The sequence below is a fragment of the Phalaenopsis equestris genome, unplaced genomic scaffold (assembly GCF_001263595.1).
Source record: "Phalaenopsis equestris unplaced genomic scaffold, ASM126359v1 Scaffold000054, whole genome shotgun sequence".
NCBI classification, from domain to species: domain Eukaryota; kingdom Viridiplantae; phylum Streptophyta; class Magnoliopsida; order Asparagales; family Orchidaceae; genus Phalaenopsis; species Phalaenopsis equestris.
The window spans coordinates 1252096-1279789 of record NW_018164496.1 but is presented as its reverse complement, the minus strand read 5'-3'; the positions used below and the strand labels follow the sequence as shown (position 1 = coordinate 1279789).

The 27694-nt window shown below is 34.6% G+C and overlaps 2 protein-coding genes across 2 annotated transcripts in view; both read left to right on the top strand.

Moving 5' to 3' along the window:
* The window catches only part of LOC110019248, a gene marked incomplete at its 3' end in the record, with an annotated part of 43998 nt that extends 25092 nt beyond the window's left edge, over positions 1–18906 (top strand). Inside the window, 5 exon segments of the mRNA XM_020716845.1 lie at positions 2308–2393; positions 6308–6454; positions 17278–17401; positions 18221–18507; positions 18583–18906. Coding sequence (XP_020572504.1) covers positions 2308–2393; positions 6308–6454; positions 17278–17401; positions 18221–18507; positions 18583–18675 — 737 coding nt within the window.
* A 4912-nt stretch (positions 18907–23818) lies between these two features.
* The window catches only part of LOC110019221 (serine-threonine kinase receptor-associated protein-like), a 96330-nt gene continuing 92454 nt past the window's right edge, over positions 23819–27694 (top strand). Inside the window, exon 1 of the mRNA XM_020716804.1 lies at positions 23819–24330. Coding sequence (XP_020572463.1) covers positions 24213–24330 — 118 coding nt within the window. The 5' untranslated portion in view covers positions 23819–24212. The remainder of the gene's footprint in view (positions 24331–27694) is intronic.

Here is a 27694-nt window from a genome sequence, read left to right as displayed (position 1 = left end):
CGCGGTGGGCAGCACGACCATCTTCAACAACAGAACATGTCTTTCCCAGCAAAACCTTTTCTTTTTCCTAGAAATTAAACAACAATCCATAGGTTTTCGGGGTTGTTTGCCTAGCGCAACATAAATCCTCCACCCTTTTCTTTAGGCATTCGTATAGCTCTGCCGTACGATTTAAGCCCTAAACTCGTTCTAGGTTTCAAGGTTGTCGTCCGATACGACGTAAACCCTCATATCTTCTAGGCAATTTGAGTGACCCTGTCACGCAAATATAAGTCCTAATTAAATAAAATTGGCAGGATAAAACACTTTAATATTTTCTTCCTAAAATTGGAGCCAAACCATAGGATAGACTAGGAAGTCACTGAGGTTCTCCTCAGGATCTGTGGCCTCCCCTAGTTTCTCTTCATTTGAATTCCTCAACAATGTTCCAATAGCCAAGATGGTTTTTGAACTTATCTCTCCCAAACAATTGAAGAATATATTCGCCATTGTGACTCACAGCCTTGCTAGAAGATCATGACGCTTTATGATTTTGTCTGCATCTATTTTTAGGAAGGAGTGCCGCTAAACCACCAAAGTTTATTTTGGAAAAGTGATGACATCAAGTTTGATGATGCAGTGAGAAATACTCTACTAAATACAACGTACATATGTTGGGGCATGATGTGCAATGTATTCTTTTGTTGTTATCTTGTCTTAATGTGAACCTTATGCTATATGCAAACTCACTGAGTTATGACATGATGTACATCAGCTATGCTATTGTTGATGCACCATGATTGAGGCATGGATAAGACAAGTTTTTTTACTTTTGAAATCAGATGAAAAGACTAGTCATGCATTTTTTTTTAATCTTGATTTTGAAATGTTGGTTGATTTTAGTTTATTCATATTATGATCTTAACATCCGGACGTGCATGGTGGGTATAGATGTCAACTTGATAACAGTAAAACATCTATGGAAAACAAATAGAACATGTAGTGGAAACGATTAGTTCAGATTTGGGTGGAAGCATTAAAAATTTTAAAACCCAACTAATCTCAGTTTTCATGAGAGTAGTTGAGATTTAAAAAAGTGAAAGAAAGTTTCTTAAATCAATCTTAAATAGACGTATTCCTTAAATACAGTTTCTTAATGGGCAATTTAGACATATTCCTTTACTAGAGTTTCTTAATTGGACAACTTCCAATTCTTCCTCATCTCGAATCCTTTCCAATCAAGCAGTGACTTCAGCATCATTTAATAGATAGAAAAGGAAAATAATCAACATTGAGTTCTTCTTCATCAAATTGGCATCACATCAATTCTTCTTTACATTAACTACACTGCAAGTGCACCACCTCCATAGATTCATGATCATAAGAAACATGCTTATAAAGCTACTTGGTCTATATCTGTACTATTAATTGTGATGTTATTTCGTACCAAAATTTATAGAAAAACATTATCATACTTCGCTGAAATAGGAGCATAAATGATTCATCATTCAAATCCTTCCATTGTTCAGAAGAGGGGGCTTTGCATATAGCTGACACATAAGAGGTCCTACTGAATGCAGAAGTTATGGTTTTTTGAGTAAATTATTGTTAAATTTTTAACCATTTTTGCTGTCTACATGCAAAAGGGTTCTTATTTTCTTGTTGTTAACAAATAATTCAATGCCAGAGTGGAGTCTGGTATAGCTATGCCAGAGTGGAGTCTGGTATAGCTATTTCTGTAGTTAATAACCTGAAGTTCAACTATACAATCTTTGATCTTTTCTTGCATCAAATCTAGTTGGGTTTCACCTAATTTTTTTATGAAAGATATAAATTTGAAGAAATAATAAGGCTTCATTTTATAGTATGTGTTGCTGCTATGCTATACTTTGTAAAATCAAGTCATCGTTACTCTTAAAATTTGTGCAATTTGCTCTGCAGGTGTGTTGGAAATGATTTTCAAACCATAGAAGAGTTGCACTTAAAATATATTACTTTTATTTACCTGCTTTCTCCTCAAATTACAAGCATTCCAAGGTGATGTAATGCATTTGGAGAAACAAAGTTTCATTTGAATCTTGTTGTACACTACAATGCCAAAATAGTGATTGCAAACTAGTATTCCTATTTTCCTGGAATAGCAAAATAATTGAAGTTTGAAAAAAATGAGATAATTAAGCAATTGGCAACTGCCCTTCTCATTTATCATGTGCTGCTACCATGATGTTATTTTAGTCCTTTTTTTCATTAGTTACTATAGTGCACATCTTTTCTTGTTACAGATGATAATTACTATTTGGGTATTGGCTAAATTCCCTTTTGTTGCAGATGAAGAACTGATTTCCCCTTGTATGTGCAAAGGTACCCAGCAATTTGTTCATCGTTCTTGTCTTGATCATTGGCGTGCAGTAAAGGCAAGTTTATTTTATCTCATACAGCTCCATTCTGATTATGTTGTTCGAAGCTCAATTGCTTGTGCGCGAATATATATTTTATGTCCATGAAGTAGAGCCAACATTATAAATTTGTATGTTTAGGACATGCATCGATGATTTTTAACTAAATGGAGATATTCTATTGTTATATATTTTATGCAAAATCTAACATTTTATTTCTTTAGGATAACTAACGGCTTTCTTCCATATGCAAGATAAATGGTTTACAGTTTTCTCTTAGATTAATTTTTAAGTCATTGGAAGGATGGAAGTTCTTTTTTGTCCTTTGAAAATCATGGCATTGGTTTAACCTTCGCAAAGCTTGTTATGAATATGAAAACTGGTTCACTGTTTAAATTGACAGTTTCTCATGTTTGGTAGCAAATTGGATTTTATACTTGAAATTAATTGCTTTTAATTCATTCCCTTGATTTTATACAGCTTTCCTAGCATGAATCCCACCATCTATGATTTGCTGCAGAAGAGAAAAGAAATAATTAATGGGCTTCATTAATTATTTGATTAATTCTTTAATGGGTCTAATAACATGATGAAATTAATAAATAGACACGTTACAACTCCCCTTGTAATCTCTCTCGGGTGTTGGTTTTATAGGGAAAAGAATCGCATGCTACGGCTTCTTGTGTTGGTTCGGTGCTCTGCCCAAGGGAAGAAAGAAATTGCATGTGTTTCTTCCTCCGTGAGGCTTGCAGGCAGAGAGAGAAGGGAGGAGAGAGATATCTTTTCTTGTAATCGTCGAGGTGATTTACAGGTGTAATCCTCAAGCTAATAAAATCATCTGCAACTCCGTGGACGTAGTCAATTTGTCGAACCACGTAAAATTTGTGTGTTTCGCTGTGTTTTCTGTTTTGTGAATTTCTCGATCCAGTTTTTCGCTTTATTGCCGTCATTTTTCACAACAACTGGTATTAAAGTCTTGGTTCGAATTTGAGGAAGAATAATTATTGGAAATGAAGTGATGACATTAAGGATCGAGAAGTTTAATGGCACAGATTTTGGCTATTGGATGATGTAAATAGAGTACTACCTTTATGTGAAGAAATTTCACCTGTCGTTACTGGGAAAGAAGCCAGAAAAGATGGATGAGGTGGAATAAAATCTTGTTGGATCGACAAGTTTTGGGAGTTATACGATTAATCCTGTCAAGATGGGTTGCCCACAATGTCATCAAGGAGATGATTACTGCAATTCTCATGACGGCTTTATCAGGTATGTATGAAAAGCTATCCTATCGACAAGCTATCGACAAATAACAAGATGCACTTGATGAAAAAATTATTCAACTTGAAGATGACGGAATGTGTGTCTGTTGCTCAACTTCTGAATGATTTCAATATCATCACAAATCAATTGTCGTCTATTGAAATTGATTTTGACGAAGAGATACGTGCGCTGATATTGTTGTCTTCGTTGTCAAATAGCTAGGAAGCCATGAGAATGTCAGTTAGCAGTTCTGCAAGTAAATATAAACTGAAATATGATGATATTCGTGATTTGATTTTGGATGGGGAGGTGTGTAGGAAAATGCCTGGCAAAATCTCGGGTTCGAGTTTGACACTGAATGTTGATTCTAAAGAGAGATCACAGGACATGAACTCAAACAGAGAAGATCAAAATCAAAGCATTGTCAACAAACAACCTGCTGGAATTGTGGCGAAACTGACTACATAAAAGGAACTGCAGGAAAAAGGAACTGCAGGAATCTCAACTGCAGGAATCTCAAGAAAGAGAATGATAGCGCTAATGTTGTAACTGAAGAAGTACAAGATGCACTACTACTGACAGTTCACAGTTCTGTTGATGATTGGATACTGGATTCAGAGGCTTCCTTCCATACATCTTCCCATCAAGATTTAATGCGAAATTATGTCGCAGGTGACTTTGGGAATATATATTTGGCTGATGGAAAAGCTCTGAAAGTGGTGGGGATGAGAGACGTTGACATTGCACTCCCTAACAAGAGTAAATGGACTTTGTAAAAGGTCAGAAACATTCTTAAGTTGAAGAAAAACCTCATTTTTATTGGGCAGCTCAACTAGGGTGGTCATTCAGTAGTGTTTTCAGATAACACCCGGAATGTTACCAAAGGAGCATTAATATTGGCTCGGGGTAAGTAAACTAACACATTATATATGACTATAGGTTTACTCAATACTTTTCTCACTACAGTTGTAGAGAGCACGACAGATCTGTGACATTGCAGCCTTGGTCACATGAGTCAGAGTATGAAAAAATCTTGCAAGATGAAAATTTGAGCAAGTGAGAGTTGGCTATGAAGGAGGAGACAAATTCCGTGACACGAAATTAGACTTGGGAGTTGACATAACATTCATCAGGGAAGAAGACATTGCACAACAAGTGAATATACCTGGTGAAGATTGATGACAATAAGAGATACAAGACTGGACTTATTGAAAACGACTTTTAGAAGGCATGATATTGTCCATGCAGTGGGAGTTGTAAACAGATACATGAGTAACCCAAGAAAGAGCTTGAAGGTACAAAACTATGTTGACACTAATATGTCTACTAAGGGTGTTACTCTTGAGAAACTGAAGTTGTGCGCAGCTTCAATTGATCTTCTAGCTTGAAGACCGGGGCTTTAAGTTGCAGAGGTGGAGAATATCACGATTAAGAAAAAGGGCGTGCAACCAGTGCACCAGTCTCCAAGTGGGAGATTTGTTGTGAATATGGAAATCGATCCACTGTTCAAATTAGTAAATTGGATTTGATACTAAAAAATAATTGTTAAATTAATTGCTCTTAATTCCTTCCCTAGAATTTCTACAGCTTTCCTTGCATGTATCCCGCCATCTATGATTTGCTGCAGAAGATAAGAGGAAATAATTAATGGACTTCATTAATTATTTAATTAATTTTTTAATGGGTCTAATGACATGATGAAATTAATAAATAAGCATACTACAGCTCCCCTTGTAATCTCTCTCAAGCGTTGGTTTTACAGGGAAAGGAATCACATGCTATGGCTTCTTGTGTTGGTCAGTGCTCTGCCTAAGGGAAGAAAGAAATCGCAAGTGTTTCTTTCTCCGTGCGGCTTGCAGGCAGAGAGAGAAGGGAGGAGAGAGAGATCTTTTATTGTAATCGTCGAGATAATCGACGGGTGTAATCCTCAAGCTAATAAAATCCTCTGCAACTCCGTGGACGGAGGCAATTTACCAAACCACGTAAAATTTGTGTTTTTGCTGTATTCTGTTTTGTGAATTTCTCAATCCAGTTTTTCGCTTTATTGACGTCATTTTTCACAACAAAGCTAAATAGCATGGTGGCTGTTGTGTAATTTTGTATATGCATGTTAATATCCATGTACCATTTTTACATTTATGCCTTGTTGGATAAAGAGACTGCAAGCTAAATTCTTTGAATGGCTCCATATGAATAAGGCCTCCTTTCAGTTATCTGTGCATTTCATGGCTGAATACTCCATATCTTCTTGCAGCGATTCGTATTGTCAGTCTTTTTATAATATAAACATCTTTTATGTCTCCTTTGGCTGCTTGAAGATTGACAAATGCTTTCAGAAATGCTGAAGTTTTCCTAAATCCATCATTTAGGATGTCATTAGAAATAACATAAATTTTGAACACCACAGATCTTCTTAAAAACCACTTAAAAGTTTTGATGTTATTTTCTCACTTAAATATGAGCTAAAAAAAAGCATTATTTATAGAATATGTTTTCTATCAAGATTGCTCTTTAGTACCTTGTTGTTGGTTTCAGGTGACTATTTGCAATTATCATTCTAATGCTCTCATAGAATATCTGCTTGCGTAACATTCAATTAAATAGTCTATTTATACGAGAAAAGTTGGACAGCTCAACTAATCTTTTGTAAAACTGAATATGATTTACAGGAAGGGTTTGCTTTCTCTCATTGTACAACATGCAAGGCTCAGTTTCATCTTCGAGTTGAGTTGTTGGAGGATAATTCTTGGCGGAAAATGAAATTTCGCATCTTTGTAGCCAGAGATGTTTTCCTTGTTTTTCTGGCTGTTCAAACTGTAAGGAAATGCTTTTGAAATACTTTGGCGCAATTTTTGTTTTCTAGTTTGATCCTAACTGCTTGAGTTGAATTCATGTTTTTCTAAAAATGATTAATCATTATTTGGGCATTGTCTGAATTCCGTTAGAGAGGGAAAGAATAACTTCTTGTTGACTGAATACAGTTGCTTACTTGCCAGCATACATGTGAAATCTAAAGAAACGAGGCAAAGAATGTCTTTAGTTAGAAGTATGTAAAAAATAATAGAACATATTTTTTTAATCTCTTGCTTTCTACATTAACACTTTTCAAGCTAGCACTTTTTGATAGCACTTCTCTTCAACTGGAACATATCCATCAATGAGTTCAAGTTTGTTGTAAAGATTGGAAAATTATGGAGTCCCCGAGTTTGGATAAAGATATCACTCAGTTGTTTTTCGCTAAAGATATGTGGATTCCTCACTGCATCTGTAATGAATTGACAATCCACTTGCAAGTATTTTGTTCATCATGGACGATAGGTTTTTGCTTCTTATGTAAATAAGTTTGTGATTATCAAAATTAAAGATCATATATTTATAACCAGAAAGTCAAATTTTTATACTCAAATCTTAATCGGGATCATTTTGCAGGTAGAATGAGCTATAGACCTATATTGCATTTCAACGTTTGATCTTGCTAAATAGTCTTATTTTTCTAGGGCGCGAGATTTTCTTACCACAAACACAAAATATTTGTAGTGGATTTTTTATCCAGAAAAAATAGAGCATAATTTAAATAGAAAAAGCTTCAATCTTTAAATGATTATATTTTTAGTCAACTAAACCATTTTTTTGGAGAATTCTTGATATACTTCACTTCTTAGGAAAACATCCTTGTGTTTTTTCTTTGATTTTTGTATGGACTGGCTGGCCACACCAACAATGAAAAATATATTAGGTTGAGTGATTGACTAAAATAGCAATTAAATGTTGATAATGAGAATGAGAAGCATTGTCATCATTCTCAAGTGATTGTAGATTTTTTATGGGAGAGTTAGTATATTTGCATCCATATATTTGCATCCAAGAAGGTTTGTTTTCTTAAAGATCTCTAGCATATTTTATTTAAGAGAAAGAGTTACCTTCCTTACCATATGCAAAATTGATACCAATAAAGTTTTTTGGACGCTTCTATTTCTTAATGACAAATGTCTTACGTAAACTTTGTTTTTTTTCAATAATTTCTAAACATCATATTTAGCACATAAAATTTTATTAACATACAAGGTAAAAATAACAATGTCTCTAGATGAATGTTGAATAAAATAGTGTTTGGTAGTAGTACTTTATTTCCCAGCATTAGCCAGAAACTTGTAGAGTTTTCCGAGCCAAGCATGACTACTGTATTTTAATCCATATATAACTTTTTCTAAGATTACATACTTTGTTCTTTCTTTTTAGCAACATATACCAGAGTTTATTTCATTTAAACAACTTTGACAAGATCTCTATGAAGAACAACTTTGATATGATCTCTATGAAGGAAAGTATTATTGTCAAGCATCTGGAGTATAAGGTAACCTTGTATAATTACAATAGGGAGGAATACAAAGGGGAAAAAATCATGTAGTAATCATTGCCATGGATCTAGTAACGTCTTTTAGCCACCAAATCTGCCTTGTGTTGGTCAATAGACTCAACTATTTGAGGGGACATAACAAAAATCATAGGTGTGTTGGCTAAGAAGAGCACTCATTTCGTTATTTATAGAGTTCAGGAAAGCCTCTTGGCGTGTCATGTGAATGGAGACAAAAATAAAAATAATGCAAATTATCAAGAAGAAGGGGAAGGAATATTAAATTATATGAATGAGTATAATGGATGATTAGTGTGTTGGCATTTATCTTTGTAGAGAGCAGTTGAAACATATGGATTAGAGTGTGCTTAGTGGTGGTTGATTGCTCAGTTGTAGCAGACTTGACGAAGAGAGGTGCTTGATGAAGCCAACAAGTATATTATAAACTTGTAAGGAAGGAGATGGAAGTTTGGCGCTAGGATAGAGGTATTAAGTTTATTGATAAGAGATGAATTGGGAGCAAAATAAGACCTTTCATGAAAGGCAGCATCAATAGAAATATAGTCTTCTTGTAGAATTTTTATAACATGATAACCTTTTTAGTATGAAAATAAAATGAAAAAGATGCAAAGAACGTTGCAATGTGAGAGTTAGTCACAACTTGGGTGGAAGAGAATAGATAGAATATACAAAATCAAAGATGCAAGGAGATGATGAAAATGAGTTTTATATGGATGAAGATGGAGAATGGAGTGCCTCTGCATATAATTGTAACAAAAACTTAATTAACATATGCAAGAATTGCATCTCTCCAAAATACGCATTTAAAATGTTAAGATGTGAGTGACACCAAAAAAAAAGTGAAAATTATATTTAACTATCTCATTTGTTATTGACATGATAATTGATGTATAATTCATTCATAATACAAAAAGATCAAACAGAAGGCTACATAAATTCAAGAGCATTATCAGTACAAAATGTTTTAATTTGTATAGAAAATTATGCTTTTTTTTGGTAGAATAGTTTGAATACATGAGTTTTTAGGGTAATGCTTTAATATTCTCATGTCCTCTTATGTGGTCATTAATGAAGGAGATAAAATAATGAAAACTTTGATGAGTAGGCCCAGGATATTGTCCCAAAATATCATAGTGGATAAAATTAAAAGGTGCACTATTTTGGGAAGACAGACCTGAAAAGAAATGTGATGGTGTTTGCCAAATTCATAGGTATCTTATCCAAGTTAAAAATAGGGGGTGACGCATGAGCGATGCTTAGATTATGGTGAGGAGGGGCGTAATCCTGAAGATAGTTTTTGATAAGGAAAATGATAATATGACATTGGGTGTTCTATACTAAGATAATAAGTACACAAAACCCAACACCAACCATCTTATTCAAGTTGAGATTTTTTAGGACATGGTGAAAAGGATACAAGTTATAGAGCAATTGTGAGGCTTGGTTAGATGATATAAATAAAAAATTTATAAGAAATTTTTGTATGTATAAAATATTGTCTAAGTTTAAGGAGGATGAAAATTTTGTGGATACTTTGTTAGAGATCAAAGGAGAATGAATGACAACCAGTTCTAGGGAGGTTATGATATGAGATGAAAATAATTAATATTTATCATCTTGAAAATTAAATCAAAATCTAAGATGCACGATGTATCGGTAGAGAAAGCAACGATGGAGCAAGAGGAAGAGACATAATGAGATACTAAGGGTGAGGTAGATGTTTGAGATTATTGTAGCAATGATTAACTTAAATGAGATAGAGAAAGAGAGAGAGAGAGAGACCAGTTCGAAGATGTCACTAGGAGGAAGTAGAGGTTGAGCTAAGGAGAGATGACTATTTTTTTCTAGAAAATTTTTGAGAGGATAATTTGTGTCTATAGCGAAGACCATTGAATTGGTATGACATACACATTCACTACCAATCGAACCATCACATTCATGATTCTCTCGATCACTACTTCAAATAACAACCTAGAAAGATTGTTTTGAGTAGGAGGTTGGGATTAAAGAATATTGCGACACAAAAATTCAAAAGCTTGCAATTGTAATATTGAAGGATGGTGGAGTTAATTATCAACTGAAATTACATATACTGCAAAGAAGGATTTAGTCTAGAGATAAATTTAGCACCTATGAATTTTTCATTCTATTTAAGCAATGTAATGGGAGCAGTGGTGAATAGAAGATACAGGAGTAATTCATTTAATTTTTTTATTAGCATGTTAAAATACTCATCATCGACTTTGAGTTTGTTGAACTGAAAAATTCTAATAATAGTGTATAGATGCAACAAATATTATTTTTATTTTTAAATTTGTAGAAAATGTATGAAGTAAAGAAAATCTTACACAGTTTTAGGTGAATTCTGAAACATGACTTTTGAGATAGTATATGATTTAAGATTATTGAATAAGACAACATAGGTAGATGCTTGGTACCTATCAAAATTGATGGTATTGATATTTTCTAGATAAACACATCAAGATGATGAAGTGTGTTGTGAGGATCGACAAGAAATCATGGACAAATGTAGATCTAATATGCTCAAAGTTCTAGCAAGCATGGAAGAGGCATAGAGCAAGAAATCAAGCAATGGATCAACTAGACGCTTGTTTGAGGTTGCGGTATTGCCTCGTTGTTGTGAAAGGAAAGCAGAGAAACGAAAAAAATGGTATTCGGATGAGTTCCCGCGATGAACTTCGCCTCCACTACAAAGTTGTAATGGGTGAAATTCCGAACACGATGAGGCCTTCTCCGTCGGACCGACTTTCCGTGTTAGGTAAGTTAATATTACCAATTTATCCTCCTCGTAGTCCTCCTTTACTGTCTCATCCTAGTACTGCTGATATTCCGCCACCAGATTACTCATCTTGATCTCCACCTCCTTGAACTCCATCTCGTTCATGCCTTCGCCACTGTATCAGTGCAAGAAAGCCTTCCTCTTGAACATGGAGGTGAACTGTTCGTTCACTTTTCTGAACTTTTCTTTAATGGAGGTGGAGTTTCCGATGAAGGTCGTAGCCATGTTAAGTCCCTTGGGGGGAATGTCGTGTTTTGAAAAAACGACGATAATAAAGCAAAAAATGGAACGAGAAAAATTGCACGCAAAAAAACACTGGAGCGACACAGATTTACATTGTTCAGCAAATTTTTCTATGTCCACGGAGCTGCAGAGTATTTTATTTCTTCGAGGAATTACACTGTCGAACGCCTCGACGTTTACAAGAAAATTTATATTTTCTTCTCTCTTCCTCTCTTTCTCTCTTTTTCTCTTAGAGGACTTAGCTTGACCTTGTTTGGCTTGACTTTGCTTGGCTTTATGACAAACCATAAGAGGATATTTATAGAAACTATGAGAGCGATAAGTGAGAGGTAGGTGAGCGGTAGGTGGGTGTGGTAGGTGGGTGTGTAGTAGGTGTGAGGTAGGTGGGAAGTTAGGTGAGTGGTAGGTGAGATTCTTAATTAGAAAGTTAATTAAATTGTGGTAGACCGGGTTTCCACATTACCCAACAATTCTCCCACTTGGAGACTGAGACACTAACTGCATTACTTACTAGCTGCATCATCTACTAGCTATACCGATCTTTTTCTCAAACATGATACCATTCACCTTTATAACTCAAAGCCTTGGTCTTCATGCCAGAAGACCAACCGAAGTTGAACAAAATTTCAGCTTCTCACAAGTAACACACTCAGATGACATATCACCGTCAACGTAATCTTATATCATCAAGCTCTTTCCTGGGTTACTCATGTACTGCTTACAACTCCTAATGCATGAGTAATATTCTGCCCCTACTGAAAGCCTTTTTCAACAAGCCTAGTCTTGTACCTCTTACTGCCACCAAGCACAATCTTCACACGATACACCCACTTGTTGTGCAATGTTTTCTTTCCTGGTGAAAGTTTTGTCAGCTCCCAAGTCTGATTCCCTGATAGGGAATCTATCTCCTTCATCTTGGTCAGCTCTCACTTGCTTGAATTCTCATCTTGCAAGATTTTTTCATAGTTCCTGTGGTTCTCCATCATTTGTCTGTATAAGGTCCGGTTTTCCTGCCTTTGGCACTCTGTCACTTTTCAGGAAATTGACCTTCTTCTGCTTCCCCATAATGCACCTCTGACTCAAGTGTCCACGCCTGAGTAAATCTGTAGTAAGATATAGTGTGTCAGTTTTCTTACCCCGAGCTAGTACTAATACTCATTTGGTAACATTTCATGTGCTATCTGAGAACACTACCAAATGACCACCCTCATTGAGCTGCCCAACATAGATGAGGTTTTTCTTCAACTCATTAACGTGTCTGACCTTTTGTAAAGCCTATTTGTTCTTGTTAGGGAGTGCAATATCAACGTCTCTCATCCCCACCACGTGAAGAGTTTTTCTATCAGTCAGATATACCTTCTCAAAGTTACCTGTAACATAATTTCGCAATAACTCCCGGCGGGAAGATGCATGAAAGGAAGCCCCTAAATCAAGTTTCCAGTCATCAACAGAACTGTGAACTGCCAGAAATAGCGCATATTGTATTTCTTCAGTTACAACATTAGCGTCATCATTTTCTTTCTTCTTCGGATTCCTGCAGTTCTTTTTTATGTAGCCAGTCTTGCCAAAATTTCAGCAGGTTGTCTGCTGACTAGAATTTGATTTTGATTTTCTTATGTTTGAGTTCCTATCATGAGATCTCTCTCTGGAATCAACATTCAACGCCGAGCTTGAACACGAGGCCTTGTCAGAATTCTTCATGCACACCTCCTTAGCCAAAATCAAATCACGAATATTATCATATTTTAACTTAGATTTACCTGCAGAACTGTTAACTTCCATTCTCATGGTTTCCCAGTTATTTGACAATGAAGCCAACAATATCAGCCCACGTATCTCATCATCAAAATCAATTTCAACAGAAGACAACTGATGGTTTTTCATACATACCTGATAAAATCACCATGAGATCTGCAGTAGTCATCTTCTTGATGACGTTGTGGGCAACCGATCTCGACATGGTTAATTGAATAACTCCCAGAACCTGTCTATCCAACAAATTCCATTTCGCCTCGTCTATCTTTTCCGGTCGTTTTCCCAGTAATGGAAGAATAAATTTCTTCCCATAGAGGTAGTCTTCTATATACATCCTGCAGTAAACAAAATCTGTGTCATTGAACTTCTCGATCCCCGATGTCATCATTTTGTCTTCGCCCATCATTCTTTCTTAGATTCGAACCAAAGCTCTGATACCAGTTGTTGTGAAAAAATGATGACAATAAAATGAAAAATATAACGAGAAAAATTACACGTAGAAAAATATCAGAGCGACACAGATTTACGTGATTCGGCAAGTTTTACTACGTCCACGGAGCTGCAGAGGATTTTATTTTTTCGAGGAATTACACCGTTGAGCGTCTCGACGTTTACAAGAAAATTTTTATTTTCTTCTCTCCCTTCCTCTCTCTCTTTTTTAGAGGACTTGGTTTGATCTTATTTGGCTTAGCTTTGCTTGGTTTTATGACAAACCATAAGAGGTTATTTATAGAAACTAGAAGAGCGATAGGTGAGAGGTAGGTGAGCGGTAGGTGGGTGTGGTAGGTGAGCGGTAGGTGAGAGGTAGGTGGGTGTGGTAGGTGAGCGGTATGTGAGATTCTTAAATAGAAAGCTAATTAAATTGCGGTGGACCGAGTCTCCATATTACCTAACATGTCGCACACACTGGACTTCACGTTGTTGGGGATCCACACAACGAAATAGGATGAGTTCTTGTCTGAACGTTTATCATTTCGTCAACCCCTTGTAGTGCTCATTTTGTCGTGGAACATGACGGAGGCGGTGAGGTAACGATCGTGGCAGGAACCGGCGACACACATTATGTTTTTTGAATCCCACATCCGTTGAGTCAGTTTTGGAGAGGTGAGGGTACAATATTGTTGGGATCCACGGGATGTTAGGTTAGTGAAGCCGGCCCTGAAGAAATGGAGGCAGGGGGAATGAATGAGATTGACAATGAGCTTTCGGAGGTCGGAGTTCAGCTGTCTGGGGAGGCACATACAACAAATGACGCCGCTCATGGTGGCAGAGATGAGGTGACGGGTTAAAATAAATTTTCTGTTTTTTCGCGTCTTGAAAATACAGTTAAAATGTCGAAGAAGAAGTTCACATTCGAACGCAAAGTTTCTCTTACGGACCGGAATTTTAAAAAGCCGCTTTTTCATATTTTGCTTTTATTCGGACTTCCTAAAATGGCAAAGCCTCCTCAAACAAGGCCTAGATGTAGGAGAGGAGATTGCGGAAGAATCACAAAATAATAAAGTTACTTCAGAGCAGTGAAATCAAATGGAGGAAAGACTCCTTTGAATCATTCAAAAAGTGTTGGAGCATATTCTTTGAATCACTTTGCATATAGAATTTTTAGATGAATCCTCGGACTCTATGATTTGTCAACCATCTTCTAGTTTACAAGCATTAAATTCAACTCTAACAATTGATGAAACTTATTCTCTGAAAATGCATCATTGAAATAATCCCACTTCAATGGCTGAACATAGTAGGAGCTGACAATTTATCTAAACAAAAAATACCTAAACGCAACCAAAACGAAATTTTATTTCCATACTTTGAATTATATAACAGAGTCAAATCAAGCTAACAACAACATACTTTTTGTTATCCACCTTCTGTAGACTATTTTTTCTTTTGAACATTTAAGGAGCCATCATTGAGTTGATTTCAAGTCTTTTACCCGAAAGTATAGCAAGTTTTGTAGAATTCAAGCGCTGTTCATTACATAATTTGCGAGTGTTCAAAGGCTATTAAAAAACTCTCAAGCTCTCTTATAAAGATCAAGCAAGAACCTAATGAAACTCTACAGAGATTCTTACCCTTTCCCAGCTAGATTTTAAGTCTTACATATTTGGAACCTATGGTAGCCTTAGGTTATCCTAACTCGAGGTATTAGAGGACCATTTAGATATGCACTTGGATTGAAGCAATAAAAACTGTCGTTGAAATGTTTGAATTAACCCTCATTCATATAAATGCAAAAGAATACACCATTTAGAGACTTCAAAAGTTAAGTTTTGGAGTTCATGACAAGATCATCATAAGACAAATCTCAGGGCAACTAAGATTCAGTTGAAATAAGAATTTGCCTTAACAATCAACTGTATCAACACCATTAGTGATGAGTTGAACATAAGAAATCATTGACTTTTAAACTCCTATGAAAGTAAATGCAATAAATGATATGAAATATTTTTATTTTCCATCTCTTTTATTTATGCAACCTCATGCTTGGGATCCATCAAACTACTGCACCTTCTACAATGATCACGACCATGGCATGGAATATTGTTGACATCTTTACAATATGTTCATGGAATACATTAAAGCGAAACCTAATCTTGGATGCTAATTTAGAAATGAAGAGAAAAAGGAATGAATTAGCCCAAGCAAAAACTTCAGGGAGAATCAAATTAAAATGAGAACAACAAGCTCAAATTTAAATTGAGAAACACTAAGTAGCTTACAATGAGCAATAACGAATTAAGTATGTGAGTATCGCCAAGTATCAAGTTATGATTTTCCTTTCTATTGTCAAACACTAAGTAACTCATTCCATACTTTGAGTTAAAATTCAACATTTTGGCCAATGTTCTCTCTCAATTTAAATTTATGTAAATCAAGCTTTATGTTGAAATCTTTAGTATCTTAGGAGAAAAATCTAGTCTTATTTTTTACTTTCCTCTTCGTGGCAAGGCATGTATTCAGAGAGTTATCCATTATAATTGACTAGTTTAGATAGTTTCCTTTGGGAAGATGAAAGCTCTGGCGTGAGATGAGGCCTATTTAAGGCAATGGCTAGTCTGAAGATACATATAAAGAAAATAACCAAAATGATTGGAGTTTGTGTTCAACTATTTTCTATTGTCTTTGTATTTATTTGATAATTTTATGTTTTTTCTGGTAACTCAAGTCATTGTAATTTATTTAGTAATTCATCTGAAAGTTATTTAAAATTCTTCAAATGTTGTCGACTCGACATTCATCAAGAAGTGACATTTTTGCTGGAAGCATATTAAAAGAAGTTTACAAAGTTTTATGATTTATACTTTGACGGATGACAATTACCCTCTTTATCAGCACTAGCATCTCCAGGATCGTTTTTAAAGTGATTGTCATCATTAAAGAAAAAAAGCTATGGTATTACTATAGATGGTTTGGTTAATCACATTTTGGCTTGCTAATGAGTTCAAATAAAAGATGATTCCCATTTGATACTTGCTCATGATCATGGCTCTTAACAGAGCTAAGGAACTTGCTAAAATCTATATGTTTTGATTCTTATGAAGAAGTTCAGTCCTCCAACTCAAGAATTTTTAACACTTTTTGGAATTTTGTATTACAACTTTATAAGGACAACATTGATTGGTCAAATTGTTTTACTGATTGCTAAGATATGACTAATGAAGATTGTAAAATGTTTACTACTTGCTATGCACAATTTCGTTTTAGATGTAGCCATTTTTGTGACATTGAATCTCGATCCAAACTTATAAATCGGGTCAAGGAGAGAATATATGGCATCTAATCATTTTCTACTCATATCTTGTACTCAAATCAATTAAATAAAATTTCATAGTTTTATTTATTTTTAATCTTAGAGTCTCTCACTGGTTGCTTTTTGCTTAGCTATTCTTGTTAGTAAACTGAGAAGTTTGAATTCCATTACAGTTTGAAATTAGCATACAATGTTGCTGTAATTGGAAGTGGTCTCTAACTAAGACCACGTATTTTTTGACAGTTAATGGTTATGTTTTTTCTTTTATTTGATTCTCCCTTTTTCTAAAGAATAAAGATGGCTAAGCCTGGGTGCTCTTTCATTGAGACACACCCTTATCTTATTCATTGCATTGTTCCATACTCCATAAACTGAGCTAAATTCTAATAATTTTTTAAATTTATTGTTCCATAAGAAAATCTATATTTTTATATGCTGGTTCATTTGTTCTATATATTAAAAATTTGACGGCAAAATAAAGAGGAGAATACCTTTTTTGTACATTGAAATTTATGCTCTGCTAATTTGGTACATTGTTGGTGCTATTTTTATGTACTTTTTTATTTTCCTTGAAGTTTTTGCTCTAATTTATTTCTTTCCATTTTAATGCTTATTGACTAAGGCCAATGTTCCCTCTTATATATTAGGGGTTTGTACCTACAATACTTTTGAAATAATTTGTTCTTATTTTTTATTTTGATCTCTTGTTCTGCAGGTAATTGCTTTTCTTGGTGGTTTTGCATATTTCTTGGACAGAAATGGAGACTTCAGGAACTCTTTTACTGATGGTTGGGATCACATTTTGTCGAAGCATCCAATACCCTTCTACTATTGCTTAGGTAACTTCAGTTCCAGACATCAAGAATAAGTGAAGGCTCTGTTGTCCTTGCTCGATCTAACATCTTATGCAACTGGATTCTGCAATTTTCTTTTCTTTTCTCTTCATATATTTAATCCTTAAGCCAATAATCTCAAACCTGGATTTGACCTTTCAAGTTTAACGGTTTTGCACAGAGTTATATTAAATGATGAGCCTCATATCATTTGAAAGTTAAGGTCCGAATATAGAATTATAAAAAATAGGCCTATGTGACTTCGCCTTGTATAGTATATAGCTAAGGATGCATCAAGGGCGATCTTTTTTTTAGGGGCATTTACATACATAGCACACAATTCTTATTTATTTACATCTCACACCTAAACTTCCATATATTCACACATAGCATTGTAATCTTTAATATCATATCAAAACCGCTATTACAAATTTTTAGAAGTAAACACTGCAGTACATCTAATGCAAAAAGCTCATCGCTGCAGTACATCTGATAGAAATCATATCATAATTTATGCGAATTTAAATTTGAATCGCCAGCCCCGAGTAACTTTCCTAGATCACTTTTTTTTTATGGCATGTATAAATACTTGTGATCTAACTGCGCCAACAAATACCCAACTTATCTCAGTTCAGGTGAATTGTAAACTGAAGCTTTTTTTCTTAGACTTGCTGTTCTGGTTATTTAAAATGCCATTATTGATTATATTATGTTAAGACTGATCAACAGCAACTTTTGATTATTGTAACATGTCCTCTCTTTTTTATTTATAGTTCTGCTTGGGTACAATTTTCTGCTCGCTTATTTACGCCATAATGCTCACAGGAGTGCTTATATTTTTGGTGCTGCTCGGATTTTTCGGCCTGATCCTACACTGTTCATCCTTCGGCAGTAATGATCCATGCATGGCTGGCTGCCGCAACTGCTGCTACGGTTGGGGCATCCTGGACTGCTTTCCCGCATCTATGGAGGCTTGTTTTGCCCTCGTAGTCATATTCGTCATCGTCTTCGCCATCCTTGGAATTGCTTACGGTTTCCTTGCTGCAACAATGGCCATCCAAAGGATCTGGCAGAGGCATTATCACATCCTAACAAAGAGGGAGCTTACCAAGGCATTCAACTAACCTTCATCAATCGAACTCCTAACCTTCAGTCATTATGTTAGTCTGATATATTTTACATTTCAGGAGTATGTTGTGGAGGATCTGCATGGCTGTTACACACCTCCAAAGATGGATCCAGAGCATGAAGAGAGACTCAAACTGCTGAAGCTTCTGTGAATTCAGTGATGTGAAACTTAATAATCAGTCGCTGGCTGCGCGTTAAATTGTTTATGTCGCTGTATATGAATCGGTTGATGTGGAGAGTTGTTATTGTCGTGAGAACAATAGGCAGTTGTGTTATTGTTGTAGTTATTTTCTTCACTCTTGCGAAGTAGTCGAATTTGATTTTATTGTTTAGGGGCATTTACATGCATACTGCCCAATTCCTATGTATTTATATATCCAACAACTAGACTTCATTTTTTTTTATATTTATACCTCTCAAATCATTCATATCACAAAAAAATTATACTGTTTTAACTTTTTATAAGTGAAATGCATCTTTTTGTGCATTGGCAACGTGGTATGTGTAAAAATTGAAAATTTTAGATATGTAGATAGGTAGGAATTAAGTGGCAAGGATTTGGATGAACTGGAGGAACTTCATCCATGATGTGTGATCAGTTGCTCCAACTTGCATAGTATTTGGTTTGGGGGCTGTTTGAGATTATTTTTATATTTTGTTTTTTATTTTTATTTTAATTTGAAATACTGCATGTAAGATATGTTAAGACATGTTTAATTGTTTTTTCTTAAAAAGCACCCAAATCATCTCAAATTTATTTGTGTTTAAAAAAGTTGTAAAAAGTGAATTGTACATTTTAATGGTGGGAGAACTCCACATGTATTGCATTCCATAATACATTGTGTTAAACTGGGTTAGTCTCACTGAAATCATGTCTCCACTTGATCGTACGAGTCTGTTAGCCAATCAAAATCTTCATTTTATTGAGTTTCTCTTCTCATCATGGTGGGGTTGGCTCAATAAATTTGTTATAGTTTGTTTTTGGGGTAGCTGACCATTAAAAGTATTTAGAATGTGTTAAATTTTAACTAAAATTCAATTCATAATGAGCTGAGTTTGTTTATTAAAATTTAAAAGTGTGTAGATGGAAGTGTGATGAATAGAAAGCTTTTAATAAGCTATATAGTGGGATATTGTCAGCCTCTATACAATTAAATTCAACGACTTTAGTCCTATCAAATATCTTCCATAATACATTGTGTTAAACTGGGTTAGTCTCACTGAAATCATGTCTCCACTTGATCGTACGAGTCTGTTAGCCAATCAAAATCTTCATTTTATTGAGTTTCTCTTCTCATCATGGTGGGGTTGGCTCAATAAATTTGTTATAGTTTGTTTTTGGGGTAGCTGACCATTAAAAGTATTTAGAATGTGTTAAATTTTAACTAAAATTCAATTCATAATGAGCTGAGTTTGTTTATTAAAATTTAAAAGTGTGTAGATGGAAGTGTGATGAATAGAAAGCTTTTAATAAGCTATATAGTGGGATATTGTCAGCCTCTATACAATTAAATTCAACGACTTTAGAGGTGCAAGTAAGCCAACTTTACTCGTGAACTGGCTCGAGCTCAGCTTGATAAGTGGATCGTATCTCTCTTTGACTTTTCTCAACGATGAGATAAAAAAGAGTTTACTTCATCCAAGCAACGAAATCAAGGAAATCTATCCAATATTTAAATTCTTCCCCAGCTTAATTCAATACGTTTTATATGAAATATTGTTTGTGAAATCATGGTGGGAACCTCCTCTTCTACCTCCGTTTTGTCCATTACCCAAACAGAGGTCCCTTCCCTCTCTTTTCTTTCTTGTACCCACTCACTCCTCTCTTTACCACCATCTAAATCAAGCCCCTTTCCACTCTTTTCCTTTCTTTTCTTCCATGGTTGAAACCCTAGTTCAAACATGCACATGCTTCCCCTCTCTCTTACTAGTAACCCTATCCCAACACACTCACCCTCTTTCTCTCTCTTACCCGAAACCCTAGTACAAGACACTTACACTCACCCTCTCTTTATATTACCCAAAACTCTAGCCCCACACACTCACACTCTCACCCTCTCTCTCTCTCTTAACTACAAACCCAACCCAACACACTTGCATTCACCCTCTCACTCTCTTGATTGAAACACTAACCCAACACACTCACACTCACACTCAGCCTCTTACTTGAACCCTAGCCCAACACACTCACACTCATCGTCTCTCTCTCTTACCTGAAACCTACCATCAACTCACCCACACACTCCCTCTCTTTTACCCAAAAACCTAGCCCAACATACACACACACACACACACACACACACACACACACACACACACACACACACACACACACACACACACACACACACACACACACACACACACACACACACACACACACACACACACACACACACTTCCACTTTCTCTTTCTTACCTAAAACTCTAGCCCAAAACACATACACTTCCTCTCACTCTTTTACTCGAAACCCTAGCTCAAGACACACACTCCCCTCTCTCTCTTACCTGAAACCGTAACCTAAGCCTCCTCTCCTCTCTCCCTCACTACTCTACTTGAAACTCTAACCTAAGCCTCTTCTCCTCTCCCCTTCACTACCGTACCAGAAACTCTAACCTAATCCTCCTCTCCTCTTTCTCTCACTACCCAACTCGAAACCCTGACTTAAGCTTCTGTCTGCTCTCCCTCAATATCTTACCCGAAAACCTAATATTCTTTCCCTCAATACCCTATCCACAACCATGACCTAAGCCTCCTCTCCTCGCTCTCCAATAGTACCTTATCCAAAACTTCAACCTAAACTCATCTCCTCTCTTCTTCAGCACCCTGCCCAAAACTCTAATCTAAGCTTCCTCATCTCTCTCCATCACTACCCTACTTGAAACTCTAACATAAGCTCCTCACTTCTCTCCCTCACTATTCTACCCAAAATCCTAACCTAAGCTTCCTCTCATTTTTCCTTCACTACCCTACCCAAAATCCTAACCTAAGATCCTTTTCTCTCTCCCTCACTATCCTAGCTAAAACCCTAACCTAATCTCCCCTTCACTCTCCCTCACCACCCTACTAAAAACCTTAACCTAAGACTTCTCTCCTCTCTCCCTCATTTCTTATGGCATTATGGCCTAAACCCTAAACCTAGCTCTACATATCCCCTCATTTTTCCCTTGACAGAAACATCCACTCACATATAAACACCATACACACTTCACTTCACTTCCTATATCCCAAACCTCCAACCATAGCTCTCCCTATCATCTTCTTACCCTTGATCGAAAATTCACACCTACATGAGTTAATTAGCATGTGAAAATTTTGTATGTTTTCTCATATATATACAATTAAACTTGAGATGATAGAGTTATTAATCAACTAACATGATGATGCTTATGTTCAATGAAAAACATGCTTAAGTTTATGATCCATAAAAATTTACAATCTTAGGCATATGTTCCATGAAAATTTTCATTTTTAGGATTTTATTCTATGAAAATTACCTTTAAAGCTTTAGCCTCAATTATTGCAATCTTTTTAACATCCCATTTTTTAAGAAGACACCTAAAAACTTTATAGAATTATAGAATAATCTTGATTCTTATATATTCTTCCAACAAAATATGATGTGTTGACTCTTTCATCATAAATATAATTATTAGGAGAGAGTATTTATCTCAAATATTTTTTTACTTAACGTAAAAATTTTCATGTGATCATCTGAAAGATGTGTGCAATGTAAAGTATTGCATGCCTTATCATTTGCTTCATCTAACTCTCTTTGCAGTCTATTCATCAAAAGTTTTTAAATTTTAATTTCATTTATTTCTTTAGTGTGTATGCATGTGCCACATGCATGTCATATTCTTTTAAGAAAATAATAATTTAATTTTTTCAATAATCAAATAGGACATTTATGAGTAATAATGGCCTGTAAGTAGATTGTCCTTAGGAAATGAACCAGTATGAACTCCCTATGTCATAATTTATATGCAGATACTCTAATATATTAAACAAGAAGAAAGAGCTGAGACTTTGATAATAATTATGTGATCGATGACAATGGCTTTCTATGAGGGAGGTGAGTTGGGTTTTAAAAAAATATTAATAAAAATAATTAATATGATTTTAATGTCAATACATAAGAATATGAAATGACACTTACATATCAAAATTTAATAAGAAAATAAAATAAAAAAGCACCAAAAGTACAAGTAAGAAATATAACAGGTACAATATTTTTACTTTTTTTGATAAATCGAACTTACATCCACTCTAACTAACCAAAGTGGTAGAAATCAATAAAATCTCAAGCTTACAAAAAAAAATATCAAATCCTTAAATTGAAAAAGCTGTTTAGAACCTCATTTGGGCGAGTATAAATATAAGTACGACAATATTTTCACTATGCAAAATGACATAGATAAAAAAAAAATAAATGTACAAACTTTTGTAGATTATACAAGCTCAAACTATAATGCAATAAATTAACCCACAAATAATTTGAGTTGAATTTTTAAATTAATGTTAAATCACCTCACAACTTGCAAAGAGAATGCAAAGCTTGCTCACTAAAAAATAAATTTATATCTTAATTAAAGTAACTAATATAATTATAACTTTGAGTTAAAAAAGATTAATTTATTTTTTTTAAATAGAAAAAAAAAATATATATTTTTAATATGTATTAGATTTATATATAAAATATATGAATATGCTCAAATAGTATTCCACACAATAATAAAAATTTTAAAGACAAGTGTAAGACGAAAATTATAATAAAAATAAATAAATATTTAAAGTAAGAAATTTGGTGTTAAATATTGTAACAAATTCAATTCTAATTAAAAGAATGTCATGTAGCACATCAAATCACAATTAAACAATCAAATGAATTCAAAGAAGTTAAAAAAAAAAAAAAACAACTTAAAATTTGGTGTCAATAATTGAAATATTTTTTTAAAAATATAAATTTTTTTTAAAATATAAATTTTTTTATATTAATAGTATTTCTTAAATATATGAATTAATCTTCAGATGATATTAAATAATTTATTTAAAATCTATTATTAACCATAAAATTTTGAAAAAAAAAATTCAATAATTCTAAAATAAAATATACTTACTTACTTATTTTGGTAAATTTGATGTAATTTATGAAGTACCCTAAAATATTCAAATTTATCTAAATATAAAAAACTTTGATGGTTAATTTATAAATATCCCATAAAAATTTCTTACAAATTTACCCTGCTATAAGTAGACAAATCTCGCCTGCCATCGCCGGGCTTTCGGCTTCTCCATCGCAGTTTCTACTGCCCCTGTATTCTGTTTCGTTTATACAATTTCAGCGTCGTCAGTTTGTGAAAACTAGCTTGAAATTCTTCCCATAGGTCGATAGATGGTGGTTAGGATTATATTCCAATCTTCAAAACAAAGAAAAAAAAACTAATTTTGGATCGCAATTCTTATTCTATTGTTTGATTTGTGCGTCGAATCGCTTCTTGTTTATTTAGGCTTACGATTACGGTTTCAAATTTCAATCTTTAGCTCGAAAGGTCAGAGCTTGAGCTATAGGGATTTTGCTTTTTTGGTTTAGTTTTCTCGATCTCTGAATCCTTCACTTTTAAGAAAATCGGGGAGTGTGTGTTTAGAATTAGGGTTTGTTTGTCGCGTTATTTGATCAGCGAAGGAATGGAGAGGAAGAAAATGGCGGTTCCGCTCGTTTGCCATGGACACTCACGCCCAGTTGTGGACTTGTTCTACAGTCCTATCACTCCAGATGGTTTCTTTCTTATCAGTGCAAGCAAGGGTGAGCATTTTTTACTTGTCTTTCTTTCTTGGGATTCATTTTATAAAGTTTGGTTTATTTTCGTCAAAAAGGCCTTTTTTAATAGATGTACTTGTCATCTACAGCTACACAGATATATAGTTGCAAAGTTTCTTGCTCTGTTTGGATGTAAGTTGGATTCAGTAAATCCAGATGTTATAAATACTGTAAATTTGAACTTGTAAATCCTATAAATTAGCATATCTAGTGCATGAAGGTTCTTTTTTATGTAAGGTTTGAGCAGGAGTGCAGTTCACAGCTTAATGCATGAATTTACATGAAAGGTCTGTCAGGTCTTAAAAATTATTTCGATGCAAGTAAGATGATTGATATATCTTAGGGAGTTTGTTTAAATTTGGTGAGGTCATTTGATTTGAAGGGAGAGTTTAGTAAGTATGAATTAAAGCTACTATAATGAATTTTAAAGTGATTACTTGGTTGAATTAGTTAAGGATTATTTAGTTACTAAATCAATCAACACCTAACTAGTGAAATTGTTTATTTAAAAAGAATAATAATATTCCAAGTTTTTTATTTGAACACCATGCGTTTGATAATCATGGATTTTTTGTTGATGAGCATCATCATCAACATATCCTTATTTCAACTATTTGATGCCTGTGTTATGAGTTTTCATTATAATTGTTCTTATTGAGAATTGTCCGAGGTGTTATACCTATTATTCATGCATCATTTTGATCAATTTCTATTCAATGCTTTATTGATCTCTGCATTGCGATAAAATAATTTTAGTACTGCATTGGCATCTTAGATATCATGTGCTTGGTATGAGAAAGCACGGTATTCAACTATAGTTCTAGATAGGAATTCAAATTTGAATGCAATTGTTTCACTCGATAGAGTTTCATGGCTCAAATTTATTGTTGTGAAAGAAGTTATAGCTTTTATTATTATTATTTTTTTTTGGAAGGAAAGAAGCTTTAGCTTTGGGGTGAATAATGGTGCAACTATTCTATTCATGCTTCTGCTTTTAGGTTATTGCTTGAAAATTTTCTTTCATTACACTTTCACGATTACCTTACCTATCCCTTACACGTCTTGAGCAAGTTTTTCTTATATATTGTATGTTTCCTTCAAATCTCACAATTTTTCTTATATATTGATACCTCCTTCGAATCTCACTTGTTAAAAACATATAGTTATTTTGAATGTGAAAATACAAGTTAAAGATCCTATGGGACCTCCAATTGATTTTAGAAAAGAACATAGTGTCAAAATAGCCCCATGACTATTTACATGAGACCATTTTAGTTCTAGAGTTTATAAAAGTTCTAAATTAGTCCCCAAAATTTTTTAATGGGGGCTAAAATAGTTCCTATTGGGAACTATTTCAACCTATACTTAAAAAGTAAGGGAACTAAATTGACATTTTTATGAACTTTGGAACTACAATAACCCCTTCAAATAGTCAAGGATCTTTTTGACACTTTTCTCTTTTAAAAAATGAACCTTAGGTGATGTCAAGGAAATGAACCTAAATCTACTCATTGTCTTACAAATTGTTGAACAAATAATTTCAAATAACATATATGAGAGTATTCTTCAAGATGGTGGCACCTGAATATACTTCATTGATAACAACTTTGTAACTATGACACCCAAATATACTTCTGTTAAAGTTTTGAGAAAAATAGGCTGAATGCTGAATAGACTCCATGCCTTTTCCCTTTGCTCTCATTCCATTAAATAATAATCTTACAATCTTTTTTAGGTACAAAATATTCTGTATAATCAATTTTAGGCAACTTAATAATACATTTTTCTAATCTAAATATTTGGCTAAAAGGGAAATAAATCAGAATAAAGATATTGAAAATAATTTAAACAAGGAAGCTCCTAATTATAGAAAACTCCTAATTTAGCTGCCTGATTTCTGGTCTTCCAGATTGACATCCCCCTCAAATTGATACTGACTGATCAGGAAATATCAATTTGCCAACAATAAACTGATAACACTATCGGGACCAAAAAAATCCTTAAGCCGTAAGTGCCGAAGCCGAAGGTGCCGAAGCCGAGAATGTCGAAGCCTCAGAGACAACTCCTGAATCATAACATGATTTGAGCAAAGAAAAATAAGAAATTTTTTTATCATTGTCGTCCGGAAATTTGAATCATAGCCACAAGAATGATTCACTACCAATTACACGATCCAAATGCTACCAATCACAGCCCACAAATAGAATCCAGTTACATGATCCAGATGCTATCGATCATAGTTTACAAGTAGGATCCGTATACTAATCCAATTGCTACCGATCATAGTCCACAAATAAGATCCATTTACACGACTCATATGCTATCAATCATAGTCTAAAAGTGGGACCCGCATCCTGATCCAAATGCTACTGATCATAGCCCACAAAATGATCAAGTTATACGATCCAGATGCTATCGATCATAACATACAAGTAGGATCTGTGTTCTGATCCAAATGCTACCGATCATAACCCACAAATAGGATCCAGTTATATGATCTAGAGGCTATCGATCATAGCCGACAAGTAGGATCCGCGTCCTGTTATACGATCCAAATGCTATTGATTTTTCTTGCGATGACGAGTACGATATGTTCCTTGATCTTCAAGCCAAAAGCACTGAAGCCGAGATGCCGAAGCCGTGAGTGTTGAAGTTGAGATTGCCAAAGCCGCGAGTGCCGAAACCAAAGATCTAGAGTTTGTTGAAGTAGAACCCATCGAGCCGAAACCAAAGATCTAGAGTTTGTTGAAGTAGAAGCCGTCGATCTAGGAAGGAGTGTCGAAGCCTTCAATCTTTGAGTGCGACGAATAAGCCAAAGTCGAAGCGAACGAAGCCGATGTGGAAGAAGCAGTCGAAGTTGCCGCAGAAGCAACGATGACAAGTGAATGAGATCTGAAGAAACAATGAGACGACGAGCAGAAGAGCGAGAATCAAAGCAAAAAAATAGTTCCTCCCTTCCTGTCTTGCAAGAAGGCCGGCGGGATGGGGGTCTTAACGGTACTCCAACAATTATCGGTGGTTAGGGCAAAAATTTGGCTCTGATACCATGTTAAAGTTTTGAGAAAAATATGTTGAATACTGAATAGACTCCATGCCTTTTTCCTTTGCTTTCATTCCATCAAATAATAATTTTACAATCTATTTTAGGTACAAAATATTCTGTATAATCTATTTTAGGTAACTTAATAATATATAATCTAAATATTCGGCTAAAAGGGAAATAAATTAGGATAAAAATATTGGAAATAATTTAAATAAGGAAGCTTTTTAATTGTAGAAAACTCCTAATTTAGTTGCCTGATTTTCGGTCTTTCAGATTGACAACTTCTACGACAAGAACTCTCATTAC